We start from the raw sequence: 24,990 nt of genomic DNA on the forward strand, positions 1-24,990 counted from the left end.
AATGCAGGGGGAACTAAGTAGGATACATTTTTTTTGGGGGGGGGGGGGGGGTAATCGAAGCCATGTTATTACTCACGACAGCTACAGCTGCTATATTCTCAAACTAGGCCAGGGATGGAGGGAGAAAGGGAGGGGGAGAAGAGGTCTCTCACAGTTGTGGGTCATCTATTCTGGAGGTAGTAGGGCTATATCAGGGTGAGGAGGACTGACGGCTAACCTACTTCACTTTAAGTCCCTGTCCGTTTCACAGGGTTCTCCAAATTTACGCTCGGCTCTACCGTAGCCACTACCCTCCTCTGATTGTCCTTTTTCTCCTTAATCAACCTCCAACTGAGACAGAAGGATGTGGGACAAAGTTATTTAAACCTTCATATCATAGTGCTGCTCCACCACTGCAGTGGATAGCTGGTTCAGTAGAGTCTTGTTACATAATGTAGATGACCTGTTTGGTGTAGTTGAGCAAAGAGGATTGAGGATTTGACTATAGGCTACCCACTAACCCACGCTCTCCTCCTCACCTCTGTTACAGCTCTCAGGTCAGTCCTAGTGGTACCAGAAAACCCAATCAATCAATTCACCAACTAGTCAACGTACAATCTATTCACTCAGGGATCCTTACATCCAACCAGGATATTAAACCGACTACTACTTCAGCACACTCACGCAGCCATTCCGTAAGCCAAGCCAGCTACTCATCTAGTGCAACGACAGCTGTCCTGCCTGCTGGACATCTCTACAAAGAAGCGAGTGTGAGTGAGGGATGGAACCATGATGACAAGCGAGCAGCAATTCATTCAGTATATTGAGTTGACCACAAATCAGGATTCAGCTCCTTCCATCTACTGTGTCTGTCTGTATCTCTCTCTACATCTCATACAGAAACAGCACTGCTTACGCATTCCCATGTGTGAGGCCACCTGGACAAATTGCTCTAATCTCCACTCCAACACGTAGCTATTCAATGCAATTCATTTCAATCCATATAATTGGCAAAACTGCAATTGGCAGGGAGACAATCCCAAAAATCTCAAATGAATTTGACCCCACCATTCTATTCTACGATGCTGAGATGGATCCAGAGCAGAGTATAAAGCTCTGTGCCTCCACTGCACTGTGTGAGGTAAATAGGGAAGTAGTGAAGTCCAGCATGTTATTTCAAAGGTCATGACTGGCTGGAATAATTAGTGTGGCATTTTAGCCTGGTCTGATGGGAGAAGGGCTGGCTGCGACTAACAGCGTGTGTGATTCTGATCTGTGCTGTTGCTCTTGTCAGCGCTACAAAACCAAACGTGCAGCTCAAACCAGACAGCCGTGTCCTGCGCTTGAAACAAAGCTTGGCTAGTCTAATTCTCGTGGGAGATGATGCTGCTGTGCCAATACGATGACGCTAGTGGAAACAGCATGTGCCACAGCCTGGGGCAACAGAGAAAAGCTTACTGTTTAAAATATACTGAACAAAAATACACCGAACAAAAATATACACGCAACAACAACAGTTTCAAAGATTTTACTGAGTTACAGTTCATATAAGGAAATCAGTCAATTAAAAAAAAATTATTAGGCCATAATCTATTTTTATTTTATTTTTTATTTTATTTTATTTAACCAGGTAGACCAGTTGAGAACAAGTTCTCATTTACAACTGCGAACTGGCCAAGATAAAGCAAAGCAGTTCGACACATACAACAACACAGAGTTACAGATGGAATAAACAAACATACAGTCAATAATACAGTAGAAAAAGTCTATATACAGTGTGTGCAAATGAGGTAAGATAAGGGAGGTAAGAAAATAAATAGGCCATAGTGGCGAAGTAATTACAATATAGCAATTAAACACTGGAGTGATAGATGTGCAGAAGATTAATGTGTAATTAGAGATACTGGGGTGCAAAGGAGCAAAATAAATAAATAAATACAATATGGGGATGAGGTAGTTGGATGGGCTATTTACAGAGGAGCTATGTACATGTGCAGTGATCTGTGAGCTGCTCTGACAGCTGGTGCTTAAAGTTAGTGAGGGAGATATGAGTCTCAAGCTTCAGTGATTTTTGCAGTTCGTTCCAATCATTGGCAGCAGAGAACTGGAAGGAAAGGTGGCCAAAGGATCTATGGATTCACATGACTGGGAATACAGATATACATCTGTTTGTCACAGATACTTTTTTTTTAAAGGTAGGGACGTGGGTCAGAAAACCAGTCAGTATCTGGTGTGACTACCATTTGCCTCTTGCAGCTGTTGAATGTGGCTTGTGGAATGTTGTCCCACTCCTCTTCAATGGCTGTGAAAAATTGCTGGATATTGGCGGGAATTGGAGCACGCTGTCGTACATGACAATCCAGAGCATCCCAAACATGTTCAATGGGTGACATGTCTGGTGAGTATGCAGACCATGGAAGAACTGGGAAAATGTCAGCTTCCAGGATTTGTGTACAGATCCTTGCGACATGGGGCCGTGTAATATCATGCTGAAACAAGAGGTGATGGTAGTGGATGAATGGCACGACAATGGGCCTCAGGATCTTGTCACAATATCTCTGTGCATTCTAATTGCCATTGATAAAATTGTGTTTGCTGTCCTTAGCTTTTGCTTGCCCATACCAGAACCTCACCGCCACCATGGGGCACTCTGTTCACAACGTTGACATCAGCAAATCGCTTGCCCACACAACGCCATCTGCCCGGTACTGTTGAAACCGGGATTCATCCGTGAAGAGCACACTTCTCTAGTGTGCCAGAGGCCATTAAAGGTGAACATTTGCACACTGAAGTTGGTTACGATGCTGAACTGTAGTCAGGTCAAGACCCTGGTGAGGACGATGAGTATGCAGATGAACTTCCCTGAGATGGTTTCTAACAGTTTGTGAAAAAAATATAAGGTTGTGCAAACCCACAGTTTCATCAGCTGTACGGGTGGCTGGTCTCAGACAATCCCACAGGTGAAGGAGCCGGATGTGGAGGTCCTGGGCTGGCGTGATTATACGTGGTCTGTGGTTGTGAGGTCGGTTGGATACACAGCCAAATTCTCTAAAATGATGTTGGAGGAGGTTTATGGTAGAGAAAGGAACATTAAATTATCTGGCTACAGCTCAAGTGGACATTCCTGCAGTCAGCATGCCAATTGCATGCTCCCTCAAAACTTGATACATCTGTGGCATTGTGTTGTGTGACAAAACTGCACATTTTAGAGTGGGCTTTTACTGCCCCCAGCACAAGGTGCACCTGTGTAATGATCATGCTTAATCAGCTTCTTGGTATGCCACACCTATCAAGTGGGTGGCTTATCTTTGCAAAGGAGAAATGCTCACTAACAGGGCTGTAAACAAATTTGTGCAAAAAGATTTAGAGAAATAATATTTCCGTGAGTATGGAAAATGTATTTCAGCTCATGAAACATGGGACCAACACTTTACATGTTGAGTTTATATTTTTGTTCAGTACAATACCGTTCAAAAGTTTGGGGTCACTTAGAAATGTCCTTGTTTTTATTGTCCATTAAAATAACATCAAATTGATCAGAAATACAGTGTAGATATTGTTAATGTTGTAAATGACTATTGAAGCTGGAAATGGCAGATTTTTTATGGAATATCTACATAGGCGTACAGAGGCCCATTATCAGCAACCATCACTCCTGTGTTCCAATGCCACGTTGTGTTAAGTAATCCAAGTTTATCATTTTAAAAGGCTAATTGATCATTAGAAAACCCTTTTGCAATTATGTTAGCACAGCTGAAAACTGTTGTCCTGATTAAAGAAGCAATAAAACTGGCCTTCTTTAGACTAGTTGAGTATCTGGAGCGTCAGCATTTGTGGGTTCGATTACAGGCTTAAAATGGCCAGAAACAAGAACTTTCTTCTGAAACTCGTCAGTCTATTCTTGTTCTGAGAAATGAAGGCTATTCCATGCGAGAAATTGCCAAGAAACTGAAGATCTCGTACAACGCTGTGTACTACTCCCTTCACAGAACAGCGCAAACTGGCTCTAACCAGAATAAAAAGAGGAGTGGGAGGCCCTGGTGCACAACTGAGCAAGAGGACAAGTACATTAGAGTGTCTAGTTTGAGAAACAGATGCCTCACAAGTCCTCAACTGGCAGCTTAATTAAATAGTTCCCGCAAAACACCAGTCTCAACGTCAACAGTGAAGAGGCAACTCCGGGATGCTGGCCTTCTAGGAAGAGTTCCTCTGTCCAGTGTCTGTGTTCTTTGGCCAATCTTAATCTTTTATTTTTATTGTCCAGTCTGAGATATAGCGTTTTTCTTTGAAACTCTGCCTAGAAGGCCAGCATCCCGGAGTTGCCTCTTCACTGTTGACGGTGAGACGTATGGAATCATGTAGTAACCAAGAAAAGTGTTAAACAAATCAAAATTTATTTTACATTTGAGATTCTTCAAAGTAGCCACCCTTTGCCTTGATGACAGCTTTGCACACTCTTGGCATTCTCTCAACCGGCTTCATGAGGTGGAATGCCTGGAATGCATTTCAATTAACAGCTGTGCCTTGTTAAAAGTTCATTTGTGGAATTTATTTCCTTCTTAATGTGTTTGAGCCAATCAGTTGTGTTTTGACAAGGTAGGGTGGTATACAGATGATAGCCCTATTTGGTAAAAGACCAAGTCCTTATTTTGCCAAGAACAGCTCAAATAAGCAAAAAGAAATGACAGTCCATCATTACTTTAAGACATGAAGGTCAGTCAATGCGGAAAATGTCAAGAACTTATAGTAAAAATAAAGAAAAACCCTTGAAGAAGTCGCTCTGGATAAGAGCGTCTGCTAAATGACTTAAATGTAAATGTGTATCCAAACTTTTGACTGGTACTATATACAGTTGAAGTCTGAAGTTTACATACACTCAATTAGTATTTGGTAGCATTGCCTTTAAACTGTTTAACTTGGGTCAAATATTTCAGGTAGCCTTCCACAAGCTTCCCACAATAAGTTGGGTGAATTTTGGCCCATTCCTCCTGACAGAGCTGGTGTAACTGAGGCAGGTTTGTAGGCCTCCTTGCTTGCACATGCTTTTTCAGTTCTGCCCACAAATTTTCTATAGGATTGAGGTCAAGGCTTTGTGATGGCCACTACAATACCTTGACTTTGTTGTCCTTAAGCCATTTTGCCACAACTTTGGAAGTATGCTTGGGGTCATTGTCCATTTGGAAGACCCATTTGCGACCAAGCTTTAACTTCCTATCTGATGTCTTGAGATGTTGCTTCAATATATCCACATAATTTTCCTCCCTCATGATGCCATCTATTTTGTGAAGTGCACCAGTCCCTCCTGCAGCAAAGCACCCCCACAACATGATGCTGCCACCCCCGTGATTCACGGTTGGGATGGTGTTCTTCGGCTTGCAAGCGTCCCCCTTTTTCCTCCAAACATAACAATGGTCATTATGGCCAAACAGTTCTATTTTTGTTTCATCAGACCAGAGGACATTTCTCCAAAAAGTATGATCTTTGTCCCCATGTGCAGTTGCAAACCGTAGTCTGGCTTTTTTATGGCGGTTTTGGAGCAGTGGCTTCTTCCTTGCTGAGCGGCCTTTCAGGTTATGTCGATATAGGACTTGTTTTGCTGTGGACATAGATACTTTTGTACCTGTTTCCTCCAGCATCTTCACAAGGTCCTTTGCTGTTGTTCTGGAAATGATTTACACTTTCGCACCAAAGTACGATCATCTCTAGGAGACAGAACGCGTCTCCTTCCTGAGCGGTATGACGGCTGCGTGGTCCCATGGTGTTTATACTTGCATACTATTGTTTGTACAGATGAACGTGGTACCTTCAGGTGTTTGGAAATTGCTCCCAAGGATGAACCAGACTTGTGGAGGTCTACAATTTTTTTTCTGAGGTCTTGGCTGAGTTATTTGGATTTTCCCATGATGTCAAGCAAAGAGGCACTGAGTTTGAAGGTAGGCCTTGAAGTATATCCACAGGTACACCTCCAATTGACTCAAATTATGTCAATTAGCCTATCAGAAGCTTCTAACGCCATGACATCATTTTCTGGAATTTTCCAAGCTGTTTAATGGCACAGTCAACTTAGTGTATGTAAACTTCTGACCTACTGGAATTGTGATACAGTTAATTATAAGTGAAATAATCTGTCTGTAAACAATTGTTGGATAAATTACTTGTGTCATGCAAAAAGTAGATGTCCTAACTGACTTGACAAAACTATAATTTGTTAACAACAAATTTGTGGAGTGGTTGAAAAACTAGTTTTAATGACTCCAACCTAAGTGTATGTAAACTTCCGACTTCAAATGTATATATATTTATAAACTGGCTGGTTTGAGCCCTGAATGCTGATTGGCTGACAGCCATGGTATATCAGACTGTATACCACGGGTATGACAAAACATTTATTTTTACAGCTCTAATTACGTTGGTAACAAGTTTATAATAGCAATGAGGCACCTCGGGTGTTTGTGATGTATGGCCAATATACCACAGCTAAGGGCTGTGTCCAGGCACTCCGTTTTGCGTCGCGCCTATGAACAGCCCTTAGACGTGGTATTTTGGCCCTACATTATACCACACCCCCTTGGGCCTTATTGCTTAAATATATTCAGCATTCTATGTAAAAAAATATTTATTAGAATAACTGTTCTGGGAAATTAAATGTTTATGAATCTGGGGAAAGAAAGAGTAAAGGAAAGTGGTCTGTGCATATATGCTTAATTTTAAACATTTTATTACCATGGAGTCAGCCAGGGCCCGTCTTCCAAACAGCTAGTCTGCTGAATTTCAACTGTAAATTCTTAGAGACCCCCTGATGTGCCATTAAAATAAATCAGAAATCATCAAAGCAACACATTGTTTCGAAAGCCCTCAAACAACACTCACACAATTTATAATTAACCCTGTGTCACCCTGAACACTTGTGAATCATTTATATTTCAATTACGCTTTGGACACGAGGGCAACAAATACTTTCTGTTATGGTCTAATCTGTTGTAAAAACACATTTCACACAAAGCACCAAAAGCAAAGTAATTATTAACGCTTGTACATTACCACGAGAGAGAGAGAGAGAATGTGTGTTCCCTCTCCATGGTGTGGGCCGTTAGCCAGCAGAGCAGCAGACATATAGGCCAGGTTTATGTGAAGGATTAAGAGTTGCCGTGGCCTGAGGCGGCAGGAGCAGCCTGGAGAATGAGCAGCACGACAGCAGCAGAAAAACACATCAAAAGTAATGACTCCAATAGAGCTCCAATGACAGGCTGGAAGTGGGCTTAGCAAAGGCTTTGAAATGTCAAACTGGCTGGACCCAGCCATATTACAGCCACAACACAGGCCTTGGACAACTAGACACCTTGGAATAGAATGGTACGCCACAACACTGGCCTTGGACAACTAGACACCTTTTAATATGATGGTACACCAGTGTGTAAAAGAGGATCTGCGTACAAACCATTCATTTTGTATAGAGTACACGATACCTAATGTGTACGATTGTGTGTACACTGTAGGTGTATGATTACAAGTTAGTCTTCCTACAACTGGTGAGTTGATAGGGTAAAAAGTGATTCAAACTGTTGAGGTGAAGCTGAAGAGTTACAGATTCCGCGGTAGAAATGATAAGGTCATTTCAGACTGAGCCGACATATGCAGCGTTTACAGTGAATGCAGTCTCCCCTAAAGTGGGAACATTGCCTTTAAATTTCAATCACGCTGTAAAACTAAGCTTCCGTGATACAGTTTGAATAGAGCCATCAATTGTTCAGTAGGCACAAATTGGAAGACTAAAATTACACTGAACAAAAATATAAACGCAACATGTAAAGTGGTCCGATGTTTCATGAGCTGAAATAAAAGATAGCAGAGATTTTCCAAATGCATAAAAAGCCTATTTCCCTCAAATTTAAGCACATCCCTGTTAGTGAGCATTTCTACTTCGCCAAGATAATCCATCCACCTGACAGGTGTGGCATTTCAATAAGCTGATTAAACAGAATCATTACACAGTCCACCTTGTGCTGGGGACAATAAAAGGCCAGTCTAAAAAGTACTTTTGTAACAATGCCACAGATGTCTGAGGTCGAGAGAGCGTGCAATCCACCAGAGGTGTTGCCAAATAATTGTACGTTCATTTCTCTGCTATAAACCACCTCCAATGTCATTTCAGAGAATTTGGCAGTACATCCAACCAGCCTCACACGTAACCATGCCAGCCCAGGACCTCCACATCCGGCTGTCACCTGCGGGATCATCCAGATAGCGGATGATACTGGGTTTGCTCAACTGAAGAATTTCTGCACAAACTGTCAGAAACCGTCTCAGGGAAGCTCATCGTCCTCAGTGTTGACGTGACTGCAGTTCGGAGTCGTAACCGACATCAGTAGGCAAATGTTCACTTTCGTTGGCCACTGGAGAAGTGTGCTCTCCACGAATGAATCCCGGTTTCAACTGTACCGGGCAGATTGCATGGTGTATGGCTACGTGTGTGTTGAGCGGTTTGCTGATGTCAAGGTTGTGAACAGAGTGGCCTATGGTGGCGGTGGGGTTCTGTGAAATCCATAGATTAGAGCCCAATTAAGTTAATTTAACAGAGTTCCATATCTGAACTGTAACCCAGTAAGATCTTTGAAATTGTTGCATTTTTATTTTGTTCAGTATAGCTTTATTGGACAAGTGCAGGTGGAAATGTACTGTGATTTAATCACGGAGCGCGCTCTGTTGGAAGCAATACAGCAGAGACTAGCCATTAGCAGTCAGCCGAAGTGATACAGGGTTCTGATGGAACGAACACTAGAAAGCTAGCCATATTACACAGCAATTCAGTTTAAGTGGCAGATCGGGGCAGAGACTGATGGAAGAAATGTCTGATACAATCCGTCACTGGTCAGACTTAAATTATTCTGCAGTCTTTCAAAAGGCACATCAATTGTAAAGCTGATGATTTTATACTGCCATAGTTCTCAGCTCTCCCCCGGTACCGGGGGTTTGGCTTGAAGAGTCATCTAGTGACGTGGACCTTTTGCCCGAGCTGAGCCCTGCGCTTTGAAGAATGGTGGGGGACTCATTACTCATAGGTCAGATCTTTTGTTCATGTTTAATGGGTGTTGGAAGGAAAAGTTCACTTCGATGCAAGTCAACCCGCACAACCGTGATGGCACTAGGTCTGTTAACTGACATTACACAAAATGGCTGCTCCCGTTCCAAAATTTGCTTCACTGGTTCCGGTTGCATTCCTTGGCTTCATTAAAATGCAACCGAGTCATTACCTCCCTCTGCTCAAGAGACAAGAGCCAAGTCGTATTTACACGAAGGACTGGTGCAGGGTGATTGATCACCCTGACAGGTCATTACTGATTTAGTTGGAGAAACTAGGTGGCACAGTCCCATCTTCCCTGAACATTTAGACAAACAATGACTTAACTTCAAATTATTTATTTATATCAGGTCAGGTCAGGCATAGGACGCAAACAAAACTCAAGAGCTTTTATACAGGAAAACAATGAGACCAATAGCTTTATATGCAACATTAAAAAAATGTTTTAAATCATTCAAAATATCAAACAGTTTAGCGCAACTAAAAGAGCAATGGTACTTTACTAGTATTTACAACTTGACTTCAATATGGTAGTATGGCACTTTCAACTTAAACCTATGATTTGACCTTTAACCCTTGACCACAGTGACCTCTGACTGGGTGACCTCCACAGGGCCTCGCTCTGCAGGGGAGGAGTGAAGCTTGATACTGAAGAGGTTACACAGGTTGACCTCCGATTCCACAAAGTGAGGGATCTTGCGCTCGTTGAAGAGGCCTGAGAGGTTAACCTCCACCTTGGCCCGTCGGGACACCCTCATGCGCAAGGCGAAGAGGCGCCGCAGGTCGTCCTCCACCAGGGGCAGCTGGTGGTGGCCTTCCAAACGCCTCTGCCAGTCCTTCTTGGGCCGCTTGCGCTTCTGCTACAGAGAGAAAAACAAGATGCGACAGGAAAGTGGATTTCGGAGGTATAAAATGTTCAGTGGAACAATTCACCACTACAACTGTTCAGAAGGGTCATTAACTTTAACTGCCCAGTAGACAGGAAACCTGTGTATAAGGACTTCAGTTCCTGTAGGGGCTTCAGAGCCGGACAAATTGAGACAAGACCGACATTGTGTGAGTAAACACCAACTCTCCCTCGAGCCCCACTATGCCCAAAGGTGCTATAGATTCCAGTCAATCTACCAGACATCTAAGGGACTCCACTTTCAACTGGTTCAAAGACATGGTTCAGGGCACACATACAGATCAATTGTCACCTGGCCAGACACTCCACAAACAGTAGATCCACTGATGGCTCAAGCCCACATCATCTTACCCACAGGGGATAGATGGACTAAAACCATGCTTACCTTCTCAGGGTTGGCATCTGGGTCGTGGTGAGCCAGGTGTCTGTTAAGGCTCTCCTGGAAGATAGAACAGAGATGTTGGTCACGACAACGATGGAGTACAAACATTATGACCCCAGCAAAGTATGAACATCAATCTATTCTAAACATTTATACTGTACCAATGCCACAATGGCAAACATCTCCGTCCACTACATGGACAAATGTTTATCTTGGGATTCAAATTCAAGTCTGTCCACGGGGAGGCGATGGAAAATAAGCCACTAGTAGTTAATCGACAAGACATTCAGTGACGACTTAGTTAATTAATGAGGCCGCTTTGCATGCAGCGATTGAAACCCAACTGCATGTCGTCACTGTAGAAGACTAGACAGTTATGGATGCGTTTTCTAAGTAAGACAGCCGACAAATGGACGTCAGAAAGAGCAGGCAGTTTAGGGCAGAAAGCGACGTGTGTTCAATAGAGAACAGCAAACTAGACTGTCTAAAATCAGGGATGGGCATCTCCAGCCGGCAGGGACCGGAGCTGTGCCCCCCCCCCCCATCCTAGCAAACAGCTGATTAATTAATTGCATTCTAAACTGAAGATAATGATTAGTTGATTATTGGAGTGGTTTGTTAACACACGCAAGTGGGACACCAACACCCCCGCGAGGCTGGAGTTGCCCATCCCTCGTCTAAACAAATAATATGCCTAGGACAATGGAAACAGCAAACAGTTACTATACCTAGGGCCTTGAATGACTTAAATCAATGCCCTCTGGAGAGTTCACACATTTGTATAATTTAACTGCAAACACCTACCTGGGCAGCTAAACAGAACACTTAGCCAGGGGAGCACAGGAATTGTAATAACTAGGGTCCTTATGCCAGAAGAGTGAAAGTCTCAGTAGGAATGTTGATAGAGGATCAGTTTCACCTTAGAGCATATTGAACAGCAGCACCTGACCCTAGAACACCAGTCTTACTCCGACTGAACACAGACCCACAAGGGCTACAGTACATACCCGCATGGCAAAGGTCCTTTGGCAGTCGGGGAAATAGCAATGGTACTTGAGGAGCTGCAGGTGGACCTTCCGGATGTGGTGCTGCAGGTTGAATGTAGTGGAGAAGTAGGCCTTGCAGCCACTGCTGGGGCACAGCAGGACAGGCTTCTGCAGGGCGTGGGTCCGCTTGTGTTGACGCAGAGAGTCCACATGCTTAAACACCTTCTGGCACAGCTTACAGGTGAATGTGGCTGCAGGGACAGGAGAGCGGCAAATGTCACTACTGGATTCCTGCCCAACAAGTTGTCCATTAGTCAAAACAGATGGTTTGAGCAGGCAGCTGGTGGCAGAGTAAAGGGTATGAATGTTTGACACTGAAGGTTACCAATAAAATAAACTTCCCCTTTATTGCATTACTAGTCAGCCAACACATCTTAAGCCGTTTCCCAAACACTGTCACACTAGAACTAGCAGGGTAGAAGGCAGGACATTTACAGAAGTGGCAGAAAACAGAAAAATATTCAAGTGTGAAAACAATGACAGCCAAACAGTAAAGGCAGGTTGGCCTGGACTGGTACAGTAATTCGTGCTTTTCGTAGTCCTTCAGTAACAGCGCTAGTTGAGGGGGTTTGGTGGGGTGCTTACCTGGGTGTTTGGCCATGTGCTTGTGCATTTTACCCCAGGTTTGCTCAAAATGATTGCATTCAGGCTGTGGGCAACGGTACCCTGCAGAGGGGGAGAGATGTATGGGCAGTGTTAGGTTAAGAGTAAATGACAACTGCTACTATCATCTTCCTCAATGTGATCAAGACAAAGGAGATTGTGGACTACAGGAAATAGAGGACCGAGCACGCCCCCTTTCTCAATGACAGGGCTGTAGTGGAGCAAGTTGAGCGCTTCAAGTTCCTTGGTGTCCACATCACCAACAAACTAACATGGTCCAAGCACACCAAGACAGTTGTGAAGAGGGCACGACAAAACCTATTCCCCCTCAGGAGACTGAAAAGACTTGGCATGGGTCCTCAAAAGGTTCTACAGCTGCACCATTGAGAGCATCCTGACTGGTTGCATCCCTGCCTGGAATGGCAACTGCGCGGCACCACAGAGGGAAGTGTGAACGGCCCAGTACATCACTGGGGCCAAGCTTCCTGCCATTCAGTACCTCTATACCAGGCGGTGTCAGAGGAAGGCCCTAAAAATTGTCAAAGACCCCAGCCATAGACTGTTCTCTGCTACAGCACAGCAAGCAGTACCAGAGCAACAAGGCTAGGTCCAAGAGGCTACTCAACAGCTTTTACCCCCAAGCCATAAGACTCCTGAACAGCTAATCAAATGGCTACCCAGACCATTTGCATTGCACCCCCCCCCCCACTTGTCATCTATGTATATTCACTTTAATAACTACCTCAACTAACCGGTGTCCCTGCATAGCGACTCTGCCGGCACATTTTTTTACTGCTGCTCTTTAATTACTTGTTACTTATCTCTTAAACATATTTTTTTGAAACCGCATTGTTGTTTAGGGGCTCGTAAGCAAGCATTTCACTGTAAGGTCTACACCTGTTGTATTCGGCGCATGTGACCAATAAAGTTTGATAGTGATACAAAATGTGAGAACTCTTTGAATTGATTGACACAAGACAGTACAGCAATAGAAGACAGACAAACAGGCAAAGGGACAAACCTGCATGTTTCTTCTCATGGGCTTTGCGAGCGACATGTGTGTCAAACCTGACTCCACATCCTCTCTTTGAACATCTGAGGAGAAAACCAGGGACCGAATAATTTAACCTTTAATCTACTAAGACATGCATACACTTGTGTTTTAAATAGAGTATGCTTCATCAGCTTAGGCCTTGTGCAATTTTCAAAGGCTGTAAGGCCTACAGGATCACTTAAAGATCGTGACTTACTTGAAACTAGAAGATATTCCATGCTCCTTCAAATGTAATTTATACACCCTCCGTTTCTTGAATGTCAATAAGCAATTTGGGAAATTGCACTGCACATGGGGGAAATTAAGCAAGTCAATATAACATTCAGCACATTGAGATGACGGTAAATAAAGGGAAATGTTTCTTAAAATTGCAAGAACACATTTCATTGCATACACATGCCAGGGCCAAGGGGGTCCGTTTAAAAGGGACTAGAGGATGCTGACAGTGGGCAATCTCCAAATAGCAACGTGGTTATTCGGCGCCATCTAGTGGACTACAACCTTAAAGTACTTGTCCTTTTCTCCGTGGGCATAATGGACGTGTCTCTTCAACTTGTCCGCGTTGAAGAAAGCATTTGTGCAACTCACAAATGTACATCTGTTGGGTGAAAAATTAATTACTATAGGTTAAATCTCAAACTAGAGCCTAACCCATGGGTACGAAGTGAAACGTAAACTGAAATTAACATACCTGAATTTTTTCACCCCGGTGTGGCAAAGTGCGTGGCGGCTCAGGTGAGATTTCCGTGAGAAACGACGGCCACAATCAGCCACTTCGCATTGAAAAGGTTGCTGAAAAACGAGAACCAAGAGGGCTATAAATAATAGTTTACACAATCGTAATCTTTGACTTCAATCATGAGGCTCAAACTTCAGAAATTACTTTCCCATTCGAACTATCGCGACACATGGCAGAATTAATTAGTCTACGCACTTCTGCAAAAAAAATTATACGAACTCAATTAGCCCGGGAATTGGGTTAAGTCCACATGAACCATAGCTAAATTCGAATATCACTCCATTATCAGCCATGTCCCCATATCATATTTACCGCTCCTGTGTGCACGGTCTCGTGCTCTTTCAAACGCCACTCCTGTTTGAACGTCGCCCCACAATCAGCATGGTTGCAGTTGAAAACCTGTTGTCGAGGACCAGAGTCCTGTTCGTGGGCTACCGTGTTCATTGCCTCCTGAAAACAGTCGTCTATTCAGTTGCACACTGTCAGTCAAGAGGAGAGTGTACCCCACGCCAACTACTCTTGTAGCCTCTAAGAGTGCACTGAGGTTAATTGACCCAGGTTGCACCTGTGCCGAATTAATTGCTCAATTCAGGTGTCAGCGTTTGCAGTGAATTGCCGTGTTCCAGGCTGACTGATTGTGGCGGACTGGCAAGGAGTGGCTTGAAGCAATGGGTGACGTCTTTAAAGGCCAGTGGCCATGCTGACAGCGTTCCCAACCCATAAACCAACCCATACCCGCTTTTCAACTGGTGGTTCAGTACAGCACCGTTTCCGTTCAATTGAACATTCTAGAACGTAAAAACATACGAAACGCAGCCTAGGTCAAACATGTATTATATATATATATTTTTTTAGAAATCAACAGATCCCTACTGTTCATCGTGTATTCAACACGCTGTGATGCAACTACTGTATTCTTACAGCAGAGGGTAGCAGATCTTACTACAATCAGATTTGAGAGAGATATGGATGTAGCATTTTTTGTTGCAAGAGTTTATTAATTCCTTGATCATACGAAACTATTATTAACAATCCCAAGGATTCCCAGACAGAACACATCACCCATGATTTAGGAGCCAGCGTCGTCCGTGTTAGGGGAGGGTTTGGCCGGAGAGGCTCACGAGTGGGACAGCAGTCTAAGGCACTGCATCTCAGTACTACAAACACCCTGGTTCAAATCCAGGCTGTATCAAAACTGGCTGTGATTGGGAGTTACATAGAGTGGTGCAGAATTGTCTGGGTTTGGCCAGTGTAGGCTGTCATTGTAAATAAGAATTAGTTCTTAACTGACTTACCTAGTTAAATAAAGGTTACACATTTTTACATGTCCCATTGCACTCTAGCGACTCCTTGTGGCAGGCCAGGCGCCTGCAGGCTGATTTTGGTCGTCAGTTGAACAGTGTTTCCTCCGATACATTGGTGCGGCTGGCTTCCGGGTTAAAAAAAGGGCGTTAAAAAAATAATAATAAGGCACCTGTATCCAGGCACTCCACATTGTGTCATGCTTTTTTAACCTTTATTTAACTAGGCAAGTCAGTTAAGAACAAATTCTCATTTTCAATGACAGCCTAGGAACAGTGGGTTAACTGCCTTGTTCAGGGGCAGAACGACAGATTTTTACCTTGTCAGCTCGGGGATTTGATCTTGCAGCCTTTCGGTTACAAGTCCAACACTCTAACTACTAGGCTACCTGCATAAGAACAGCCCTTAGCCATGGTATATTGGCCATATACCACACCTCCTTGTGTATTTTTGCTTAAATATGCCACGGCTAGGGGCTGTTCGTATGCTGCCTTCATAACCTTCATTCATAGACGGTATTTACCACATGCGACTGGGAAAAATGCATTTGACATTTTATGTCTTTAGTATTTTACAGATAGAAATCTGAAAAAATTATTTATACACAATCTGCTCTGGACAAGTCCGGTCCTGGAGTGTCTCAACAAAATGAAATCAAAATATTTAGGCTCAGTGTCCATAAAAATGGATTTGCACGATATGCAAATATGCATATATTTAATGAGATTTAACCTCATTTGCATATTTTAATATAGTGTTTACTTAAATGTGTAATATAAAATATTCTTATATTTGTGTCTACATTCAACTGGTAAAAGTTGATTATGATATGATTAAGGTTGTAACAATTATCCTATGAATTAAATGCAACAAAACATGATTTATAAAAAGCAATCTATTAATTATGGTTTTTGAACACTATAATTTGTGAGCATGATAGCTGTAATTTTAGTTTATTGTTGACACAGCTTGTTTGCCATTATCTAATCAGTGTTTCTCAACAAGTTCGAAAGCACATGAATGCATCCAACTCGTATTTACTACTTCACAACTGGAAATTACCAACTTCCCACTTGGTTATGAATATGAATGCAGCATTTGGCAGAACGCAAAGTTGGCAAGTGTATCTCAGTCATGGCCTTAGTGCACTCCAGCTATACGGGCGCTCCTGAAGTAGAAGGATGGTCTGGGTGGCACATGGCCTGGGTGGCTGAGATATTCACAATAGAGTTCTCATATTTAGCCCACAAATCTGAGGGACCAACATCGCTATACTGAGAGTGTTTCCATTTTTAAAATGGCGTATTTGGGTATTTTTGGAGCATGTGTTCATGTTTTTCAGAGCCCCTGTACTGCACAATGAGGATGAGGAAGTGAATTGCTGGTTGGGGTAAGTGTCTCAAAAACAAGTGAAATCACCAAAAAAGTGGCCTTCTTGGGTCCAAAAAGTTGGATCTGGACCCAAACAGACCCGATCATTAACAAAAAAAGGGTGATGTTGACCGGAGAAAATCAGACCTGAACCCGAATAGACACGACGACAACCAGACCTAGACTCGACCTGTACCGTAACAGGTCCAGGTCTAGACCAGACCCGATTGGAACCGAGTGACCCAAAAATCAGCCAAGTTGCTCTTCTTGTTAATAAATTTGTATTTATATGTTAATAAATATGTCAATAAATCCACCATATTAGCGTAAAATAAATATGCTATAGGCTATACAGAGCCGTGGCCAGGTCCATTCGGGTCCACTCGGGTCTATCAGCTATAGTTACATAGACCCAAGACCCAATGACAATCCAACAGGACCCGACCCAGACCCGAGGGAAAAGATAGAATTTTGAACCCAGACCCACTCGGTTCCCGAGTCGGGTATTCGGGTTCAGTCAGACCAGTGAAGACCTCTAGTCTGGACCCTTCTAGAAGATTCCATTTAAATCAAAAATGTTGATTTGGTTGTAAAAAGCTAAATTCTCCTTTAATGAAATGGCACATTGAGGCATGATTATTATTTTGTGCACAACAATAGCCCTCGGTCTGCACATTCAGCTATCTGTATGATCATCTAAGACATCCAGCTTACATGGAGTCACCTCAGGACACTTCTTATCATCTCCAACACACACACACACACACACACACACACACACACACACACACACACACACACACACACACACACACAAACACAGCCTGCTAGTCAAGCCCACTTCTTCCAACAATAGCTTGTCATCGCTCTTCACTGTCCCATTTCCCGATGTGTGCCTGCAGCTTCTGTGTCTCCTCATGGTAATGGACAGCTGGAGATAAGGAGGGAGAATGGCATCTATATTTACCATACACACCTCTGGGTACAACGGTTGCACCATGTCATGCTATTAGATACCACTTTTCAATTGCTACGTGGATCTCCATTTTGTTCACTACAATACATTCTGTTAGTGAGTTTAGCTGCACCACAATACTGACCAATATGTAGGCCCCTGGACAATGAAAGTCAATTTCTATAGGACACTGCAGGCTATTGTGTTTTCTCTGAAGAACATTTTTCCCACCTCATCCATCCATGGATGAACCTATCTATTCAGGATCTTCATGAATTACTCGTGTTGACTCGAGCAATCCATGAGTCCTAATAGAAAATGAATGAACACACAAAACCCTACTATGTTTACCTCAATTGGCACCTTGGTACCCAGGTTGTCGCATCCGCTCTTGTGCAGATAGAGAACTGCATGGCAACGGAAGGACGCTTGGAGATAGAATGAGGGGAGGGTACTATGGTCCCACGTGTCCTCATCACCGCAGACCCAACGCAATTCTGTTCATTTTCTATCTACCATTTCCACATACCGCAGATTCGCATACACTCATGCATACATACAGCTTACACACGCACAATCATGTAGGATTTATGCGTACGTGCACTCAAATCTCCCCATTTGACCTATTCTACATAATATAGGCTAATTTGACAATTCCAATATTGATCGGCTCTGGAATAGGCTATTAGGCCTATTTGTTTTTTCATTTAGTGATAAGCTATTTAATTCAATTGCCTGATATCGGTGAGACTGTATGCTACGAGTTGAATGGGGAGATGAGAGGACGAGCGTCAGTTGTCAACCAGATTCAGTCGGTGTTTTTTCTCTCTCGCCATAATCGTTTGAGCGTCGGTTTTCTTTTTATCTGCGCCTGTTACATTTTAACGCACTCGATGTTAATTCGGGGGAATATGTGAACATCATGCTGGCGGTGTGGTGCTTGGTCTTTGCTGCAGTGGGCGAGAGGCTTGCCGTGTCAGGTAAGAGGGATGACGGGAGAGGGAGGAAGCACCCTTTTCATTTCCAAGTTTACCCCTGCCCAATGTAGGCTATCCCCAATTTTTGCATCTGCAATCACTTCTTCCTCTGTAGACTAGTCTACAATAGTGTGTGTGGGGGGTAGCGCGCAGCTGGAGATAGTTCCCTCTGTGCCAAGAACGTAGTGTTTTTAATAAGATCCCTCTCCTTCAGTTCTACGGATGCGGTAGATTTGCTGCATCAACACATTTTCACCGCAGCGCTGTCGCCTTTTACATCAAGGGCTCGCGCGTACTGTAGAACCAGCGCCTGACGCGGTGCCATATCAGCCTATTTATGTCAAATGTCATTATTAAAACAATAATTATCGTTTTTCTGTGTGATAATCCGTGTGTGGTTTAAAGTTGGCAGTTATCAGGTCTCCTGCGTTACAGGCGGCGGCAGGTCGACTTTGGTGCGGGATGCGAGTTTGTGGGACTGGTTCTCGCCAGATGAGCGGGGAGACAGCAGCGACATTGCGGCCGAAGTCGCCTATCCAAAGCGGCTGGTGCAGCAGATGGAGTCGGAGGAAGAAATGTCCCACGGCTATTTGGATACCCGCATGAAGAATACCACGGGAGGTACCTCGGTAAGTATAGACCACTGTCTGTAATGGAGAAGTGGGTGTGGCAACCTGTTTTTCTTGGAATGTTATTTATTCGTTTTCGTTCTTTCTCTTCCATTCCCTCTCTTGTATTAAACTCCCAGTTCATTGTTGAAACTGTAATGGTTTCTCCCCACCCAAATGACTTGTGCGAACCCTGTCTTGCCTGTTTTGGCCTGTCTCTTGTTTTCAAGTGTATCATAAGATCCATCCCAAACTGCACAAGTCTATCATCAGTCCCATAAGGCCCTAACTTCCACGCTGTGACTGGCAGGTGTGCTGTTCTTACTCTGAACCTCCAGGTGTCTTCAGCTTGTATAAACACTGAACAAAAATGTAGACGCAACATGTGTGTTGGTCCCATGTTCCATGAGCTGAAATAAAAGAACCCAGAAATGTTCCATACGCACAAATAGTTTATTTCTCTCAAATTTTGTGCACACATTTGTTTACATCCCTGTTAGTTAGCATTTCTCCTTTGCCAAGATAATCCATCCACTTGACAGGTGTGGCATATCAGGAAGTTGATTAAACAGCATGATCATTACACCTTGTGCTGGGGACAATAAAAGGCCACTCTAAAATGTGCAGTTTTGTCAAACAACACAATGCCACAGATGTCTCAAGTTTAGAGGGAGCGTGCAGTTCACATGCTGACTACAGGAATGTCCACCAGAGCTGTTGACAGAGAATGTAATGTTAATTTCTCTACCATAAGCCGCCTCCAATGTCACTTTTAGAGAATTTGGTTGTACGTTCAACTGGCTTCACAACCGCAGTATTTGCGTTGTGTGAGTGAGTGGTTTGCTGTTATCAACGTTATGAACATAATGCACCATGGTGGTGGTGAGGTGATGGTATGGGCAGGTATAAGTAACGTACAGGCAACAAACACAATTGCGTTTTACCGATGGCAATTGGAATGCACAGAGATACCGCGACCAGATCCTGATGCCCATTGTTGTGACATTCATCTGCTTCTGGAAGCTGAAAATGTCCCAGTTCTTTCATGGCCAACATACTCACCAGACATGTCACCCATTGAGCATGTTCGGGATGCTCCGGAGTCTGGATCAACGTGTACAACAGCGTGTTCCAGTTCCCGCCAATATCCAGCAACTTCACACAGGCATTGAAGATGAGTGGGACTACATTCCACAGGCCACAATCAATAGCCTGATCAACTCTATGCGAAGGAGATGTTTTCCACTGCATGAGGCAAATGGTGGTCACACCAGATACTGGCTGGTTTTCTGATCCACGCCTCTACCTTTTTTTATATATATCTGTGGCCAACAGATACATATCTGTATTCCCAGTCATGTGAAAGCCATAGATTAGGGCCTAATTTATTTATTTCAATTGACTGATTTCCTTATATGAACTGTAACTCAGTAAAATCTTTGAAATTGTTCCATAGTGCGTTTATATTTTTATTTTGTATATATATATTTAACTGTAACCAATGGGCATTACACCCTATGTGGGGGCACAATATCTAGGACTTGAACCCAAAACCTTCTGACCATGTCACGCCCTGACCTTAGAGAGCCTTTTTGTGTCTCATTTTGGTTTGGTCAGGGTGTGATTTGGGATGGACATTCTATGTTTTGTTTTTCTATGATTTTGTATTTCTATGTTTTGACCGGGTATGGTTCTCAATCAGGGACAGCTGTCTATCGTTGTCTCTGATTGGGAACCATACTTAGGTATCCCTTTTCCCTCCTTTCTTTGTGGGAAGTTAACTTTGTTTGTGGCACATAGCCTTAAGCTTCACGGTTGTTTTGTATTGTTTATTGTTTTTGTTGGCGTCATTTCTAATAAAAAGGAATATGTACGCTCACCACGCTGCGCTTTGGTCTACTTCATTCGACGGCCGTGACAGACCAACTGTACTCACCCACTATGCCACCCTATGCCAACGATTCATAATTACAGTCCATCGGAGAGAAGAGTATCTGAAAGAGATCTGAAACAGAAGCCTGTTGTGTGAATGTGATTTTATCTGCCTGGCCTCCTGATAAAAGGCTCTGTGGGGTGAAATATTCAGATCTCTCATGGAGAGCTCCTCTCTCCTCCATTCCTCTATTATTCAATGGTGTGTTGAAGTAAACTCAGCAAAAAAAGAAACGTCCTCACTGTCAACTGCGTTTATTTTCAGCAAACTTAACATGTGTATATATTTGTATGAACATAACAAGATTCAACAACATAAACTGAACAAGTTCCACAGACATGTGACTAACAGAAATTGAATAATGTGTCCCTGAGCAAAGCTGGTGTGGCCACCAGCTGCATTAAGTACTGCAGTCCATCTCCTCCTCATGGACTGCGCCAGATTTGCCAGTTCTTGCTGTGAGATGTCACCCCACTCTTCCACCAAGACACCTGCAAGTTCCCGGACATTTCTGGGGGGAATGGCCCTTGCCCTCACCCTCCGATCCAACAGGTCCCAGATGTGCTCAATGGGATTGAGATCTGGGCTCTTCGCTGGCCATGGCAGAACACTGACATTCCTGTCTTGCAAGAAATCATGCACAGAACGAGCAGTATGGCTGGTGGCATTGTCATGCTGGAGGGTCATGTCAGGATGAGCCTGCAGGAAGGGTACCACATGAGGGAGGAGGATGTCTTCCCTGTAACACACAGCATTGAGATTGCCTGTAACGCTCATTCCTTCGACGATAAACGCGAATCTGACCATCACCCCTGGTGAGACAAAACCGCGACTCGTCAGGGAATCCAGCGACGGTGGGATTGTGCCCATAGGCGACGTTGTTGCCGGTGATGTCTGGTGAGGACTTGCCTTACAACAGGCCTACAAGCCCTCAGTCCAGCCTCTCTCAGCCTATTGCGGACAGTCTGAGCACTGATGGAGGGATTGTGCGTTCCTGGTGTAACTCGGGCAGTTGTTGTTGCCATCCTGTACCTGTCCCGCAGGTGTGATGTTCGGATGTATCGATCCTGTGCAGGTGTTGTTACACGTGGTCTGCCACTGCGAGGACGATCAGCTGTCCATCCTGTCTCCCTGTAGCGCTGTCTTAGGCGTCTTACAGTACAGACATTGCAATTTATTGTCCTGGCCACATCTGCAGTCCTCATGCCTCCTTGCAGCATGCCTAAGGCAAGTTCACGCAGATGAGCAGGGACCCTGGGCATCTTTCTTTTGGTGTTTTTCAGAGTCAGTAGAAATGCCTCTTTAGTGTCCTAAGTTTTCATAACTGTGACCTTAATTGCCTACCGTCTGTAAGCTGTTAGTGTCTTAACAACCGCTCCACAGGTGCATGTTCATTAATTGTTTATGGGTCATTGAACAAGCATGGTAAACAGTGTTTAAACCCTTTGCAAGGAAGATCTGTGAAGTTATTTGGATTTTTACGAATTATCTTTGAAAGACAGGGTCCTGAAAAAGGGACATTTCTTTTTTCGCTGAGTTTATGTCCCCATCAATGATTCAACAGGCCTGTGTGAGAAGTGCTACTTGGGCTAAAATCTCCACTGGTACAAAATCACCCTCTTCTTTTCCCTTTTATCTCTACCTCACAATCCAACCCCTTTCTTTTTTTATTTTTCATACACCCTCTCTCTTTCTCTGAAGAAGAAGTTGTAAGTGGGATTGAGGGTGTGGTTCTCTGTAGGTCTACGTCTATCAGTGGGACACCAGAGATCAATGAGTTAACAAGATAACTCACCTGAATATTCGGAAATAACTTAATTTGTTTTAAGGATAAGCTTGAAATGAGTATGGTCGAATTGATTCAACAACCAAAAACACATTTCTAAGTTAAGCTTTCTTAATGAATCAGAAAATCAATAGCTATTTCTGGTTGTTTATCAAAGCCAGCTGGCTAACTCTTGATCCTGCTTTGTAATATATCCTTCTGGTGGGTTGAGTGTTGAGTTGAGTTGGTTGAGAGAATCATTACCCTCGTCTGGAGATAAATCTCGCTCTGATTACGCTGCTGAGTTTAACCTACCGTGTGATGTGATTGAAATATTTAAAGAGGCTCATGGGTATTTGGATGGAGATCGTGTAAAAGCCCGGTGTTGTTTTTGGAGATGTTTTTGAGAGTGGTATAATTGGTAAAGGGTGATATTTTTACTTAATTAGGAGGGTTCTGTTGGTTACATGTAATCATTTTTTTTTGCCTCAGTTGTCTTGTTTTTGTAGTTATATTTCACTTATATATTTTTTTACAGAGGATTCTAAATAAGTTTAGATGGAATATTCCTAGCTGTCATTCTGACTCATGAATTGATCAACTATTCCATAGGTCAACTTTGATTCCAAGTTGTACAACCTACTGTTTCCTCAAATGGCTTTGTTTATCAATGGACTGGAAGTGAAGATACATCTGTTTCCTATAGCATGTGCACATTTCAGATGTATTTACAATCACTGGTTGTTACTAAGTAATGAACCTACTGTCACAAGGCTCCCGGAGGACTGACTTTGGGAATAGAACAGTATCAAGATGCCTTGGTGTTACAGACAGGGCTGTTGCTGGTTGCCACCTAAATATCCTGAGGGATGTTATGATTCAGGGCTGATAAGTAATGATCGATTCAAACTAATCTACTGACCTATTGATTGACCAAAATAAACCATCTTGATTACTTCACACACATGAAAACTTTACAGAACTCCTTGGATTGATATCCATGACACCACATTTTAGTCCTTCCTTTAGCCAAGCAGAACTACCCTCTCCCTGGTCCAGCTGAAGTTGAGTTGTGTGGAATCATTGGAGGGAATGATTTCCGAATGGGAGTCTTGTCTCAGTGAAAGTCCAATGATTCACTGCAGCCTGTATCCTGCAGACAGAATTACAGTGGGCTGGTATTGAATGCTGACACTGTTTGTGCTTTTGGCGACACTGTGTTTTGACTGCGATAAATCTCTGGCAGCCAGTAAAGCTCCTCATTGCCTTCTCCTTTACCCCTCCATTTTTTGGCAGCCGACAGTAGGAACACATTGGCTTCACACCAGCTTAATGTAGATGGAAATGTAAAGCTTTCTCCTTTCCTGTAAACCCTCTTCCCGTCCATCTCTATCGCTGAATACAAATGCACTTCCTGGATGGCTTCAGTACTGCCTGTTGGAATGGATTCAGTCCAGCCAAATCAATGGACACTTTATCAATCCGACTATGTTAGCTGCTAAAGTGCTTTTGATACATATGCAGTATTGCGCTGGCAGAAATGCATTTGTACAGTGTATATTTTGGTTTGTTATACTTCTTACAGAATGATAGCTATCATTGTGACTCACCAAATGGGTGAACCACTATTAGAGTGGTTTACTTTAAAGTGGTTCTTCCTGTAATGTCTCTCTCTCTCTCTCTCTCTTTCGATCCTCATCTCTCATTCTCCCTATTTAAGCCAGTCCATTTGGCCCAGAGTTGTTTCCAGGTGGAAACCTTCGGACACACCTTCACCCTGGACCTGGAGTTAAACCAGTGAGTACATTTGATTTGTGCACAATTTGAAAAAATCTACTTGATTGACGTATTCGCCACACCGCATTTCCATCAGTCCGTATTTTCTTAATCGCCACAATCGTCAACATTGGCATTTCCATAACCGCTACCGTTAGCAAATACACTTTTCTCCTTCCATTTATGACACATAATCAAATGTTTAGTGGAGCGTTAGGGACACAGAGACCCAGAGAGCTCCATCAATACAGCTAACCACCCTAGAGAGAGAAGAGAGAGAGACGGGAGACAGAAAGAGAGAAAGAGGGGGATGGGGGGACAGAGAGAGAGAAAGAGAGAGACGGGAGACAGAAAGAGAGAAAGAGGGGGATGGGGGGGACAGAGAGAGAGAGAGAGAGACGGGAGACAGAAAGAGAGAAAGAGGGGGATGGGGGGGACAGAGAGAGAAGAGAGAGAGACGGGAGACAGAAAGAGAGAAAGAGGGGGATGGAGGGACAGAGAGAGAGAAAGAGAG

General features: G+C 43.5%; 2 protein-coding genes across 5 annotated transcripts in view; one reads left to right on the forward strand and one right to left on the reverse strand.

The window, feature by feature from the left end:
- Positions 1 to 9,380: 9,380 nt before the first annotated feature.
- LOC139564915 (P43 5S RNA-binding protein-like) lies at positions 9,381 to 14,503 on the reverse strand. 2 transcript variants are annotated; one of them, XM_071384822.1, is made up of 9 exons: positions 14,102 to 14,503; positions 13,742 to 13,842; positions 13,552 to 13,648; positions 13,247 to 13,335; positions 13,018 to 13,091; positions 11,979 to 12,059; positions 11,355 to 11,584; positions 10,351 to 10,404; positions 9,381 to 9,915 (listed from the first exon to the last, which is right to left on the reverse strand). In XM_071384822.1, the coding sequence occupies exons 1-9, from the start codon at positions 14,231 to 14,233 to the stop codon at positions 9,628 to 9,630; spliced, it is 1,146 nt and encodes a 381-aa protein (XP_071240923.1). In that variant the 5' UTR covers positions 14,234 to 14,503; the 3' UTR covers positions 9,381 to 9,627. The 2 variants fall into 2 exon arrangements, with proteins under 2 accessions (XP_071240923.1, XP_071240922.1); XM_071384821.1 differs by having other exon boundaries at positions 9,381 to 9,918; positions 14,102 to 14,310.
- Positions 14,504 to 17,877: 3,374 nt separating this feature from the next.
- Positions 17,878 to 24,990, forward strand: part of LOC139564916 (disintegrin and metalloproteinase domain-containing protein 11-like) — a 31,433-nt gene continuing 24,320 nt past the window's right edge. The window contains exons 1-3 of one of the 3 annotated variants that reach the window (XM_071384824.1): positions 17,878 to 18,397; positions 18,830 to 19,023; positions 24,421 to 24,497. In XM_071384824.1, the coding sequence (XP_071240925.1) occupies positions 18,340 to 18,397; positions 18,830 to 19,023; positions 24,421 to 24,497 (329 nt within the window). In that variant the 5' untranslated portion in view covers positions 17,878 to 18,339. The remainder of the gene's footprint in view (positions 18,398 to 18,829; positions 19,024 to 24,420; positions 24,498 to 24,990) is intronic. The other 2 variants (XM_071384825.1, XM_071384823.1) reach the window with 2 other exon arrangements.

This window comes from Salvelinus alpinus, chromosome 36 (assembly GCF_045679555.1).
Source record: "Salvelinus alpinus chromosome 36, SLU_Salpinus.1, whole genome shotgun sequence".
In the NCBI taxonomy this organism is placed as follows: Eukaryota; Metazoa; Chordata; class Actinopteri; order Salmoniformes; family Salmonidae; genus Salvelinus; species Salvelinus alpinus.

What these genes read in the sequence shown, in the direction of transcription:
- LOC139564915 (XM_071384821.1), bottom strand. Translation starts at nt 14,233, where the DNA reads ATGAACACGGTAGCCCACGAACAGGACTCTGGTCCTCGACAACAGGTT. An exon ending in AAAAGGACAAGTACTTTAAG is followed by an intron (nt 13,336 to 13,551) that starts GTTGTAGTCCAC and finishes CCCCATGTGCAG; the next exon opens with TGCAATTTCCCAAATTGCTT. An exon ending in GGAATATCTTCTAGTTTCAA is followed by an intron (nt 13,092 to 13,246) that starts GTAAGTCACGAT and finishes TTTTCTCCTCAG; the next exon opens with ATGTTCAAAGAGAGGATGTG.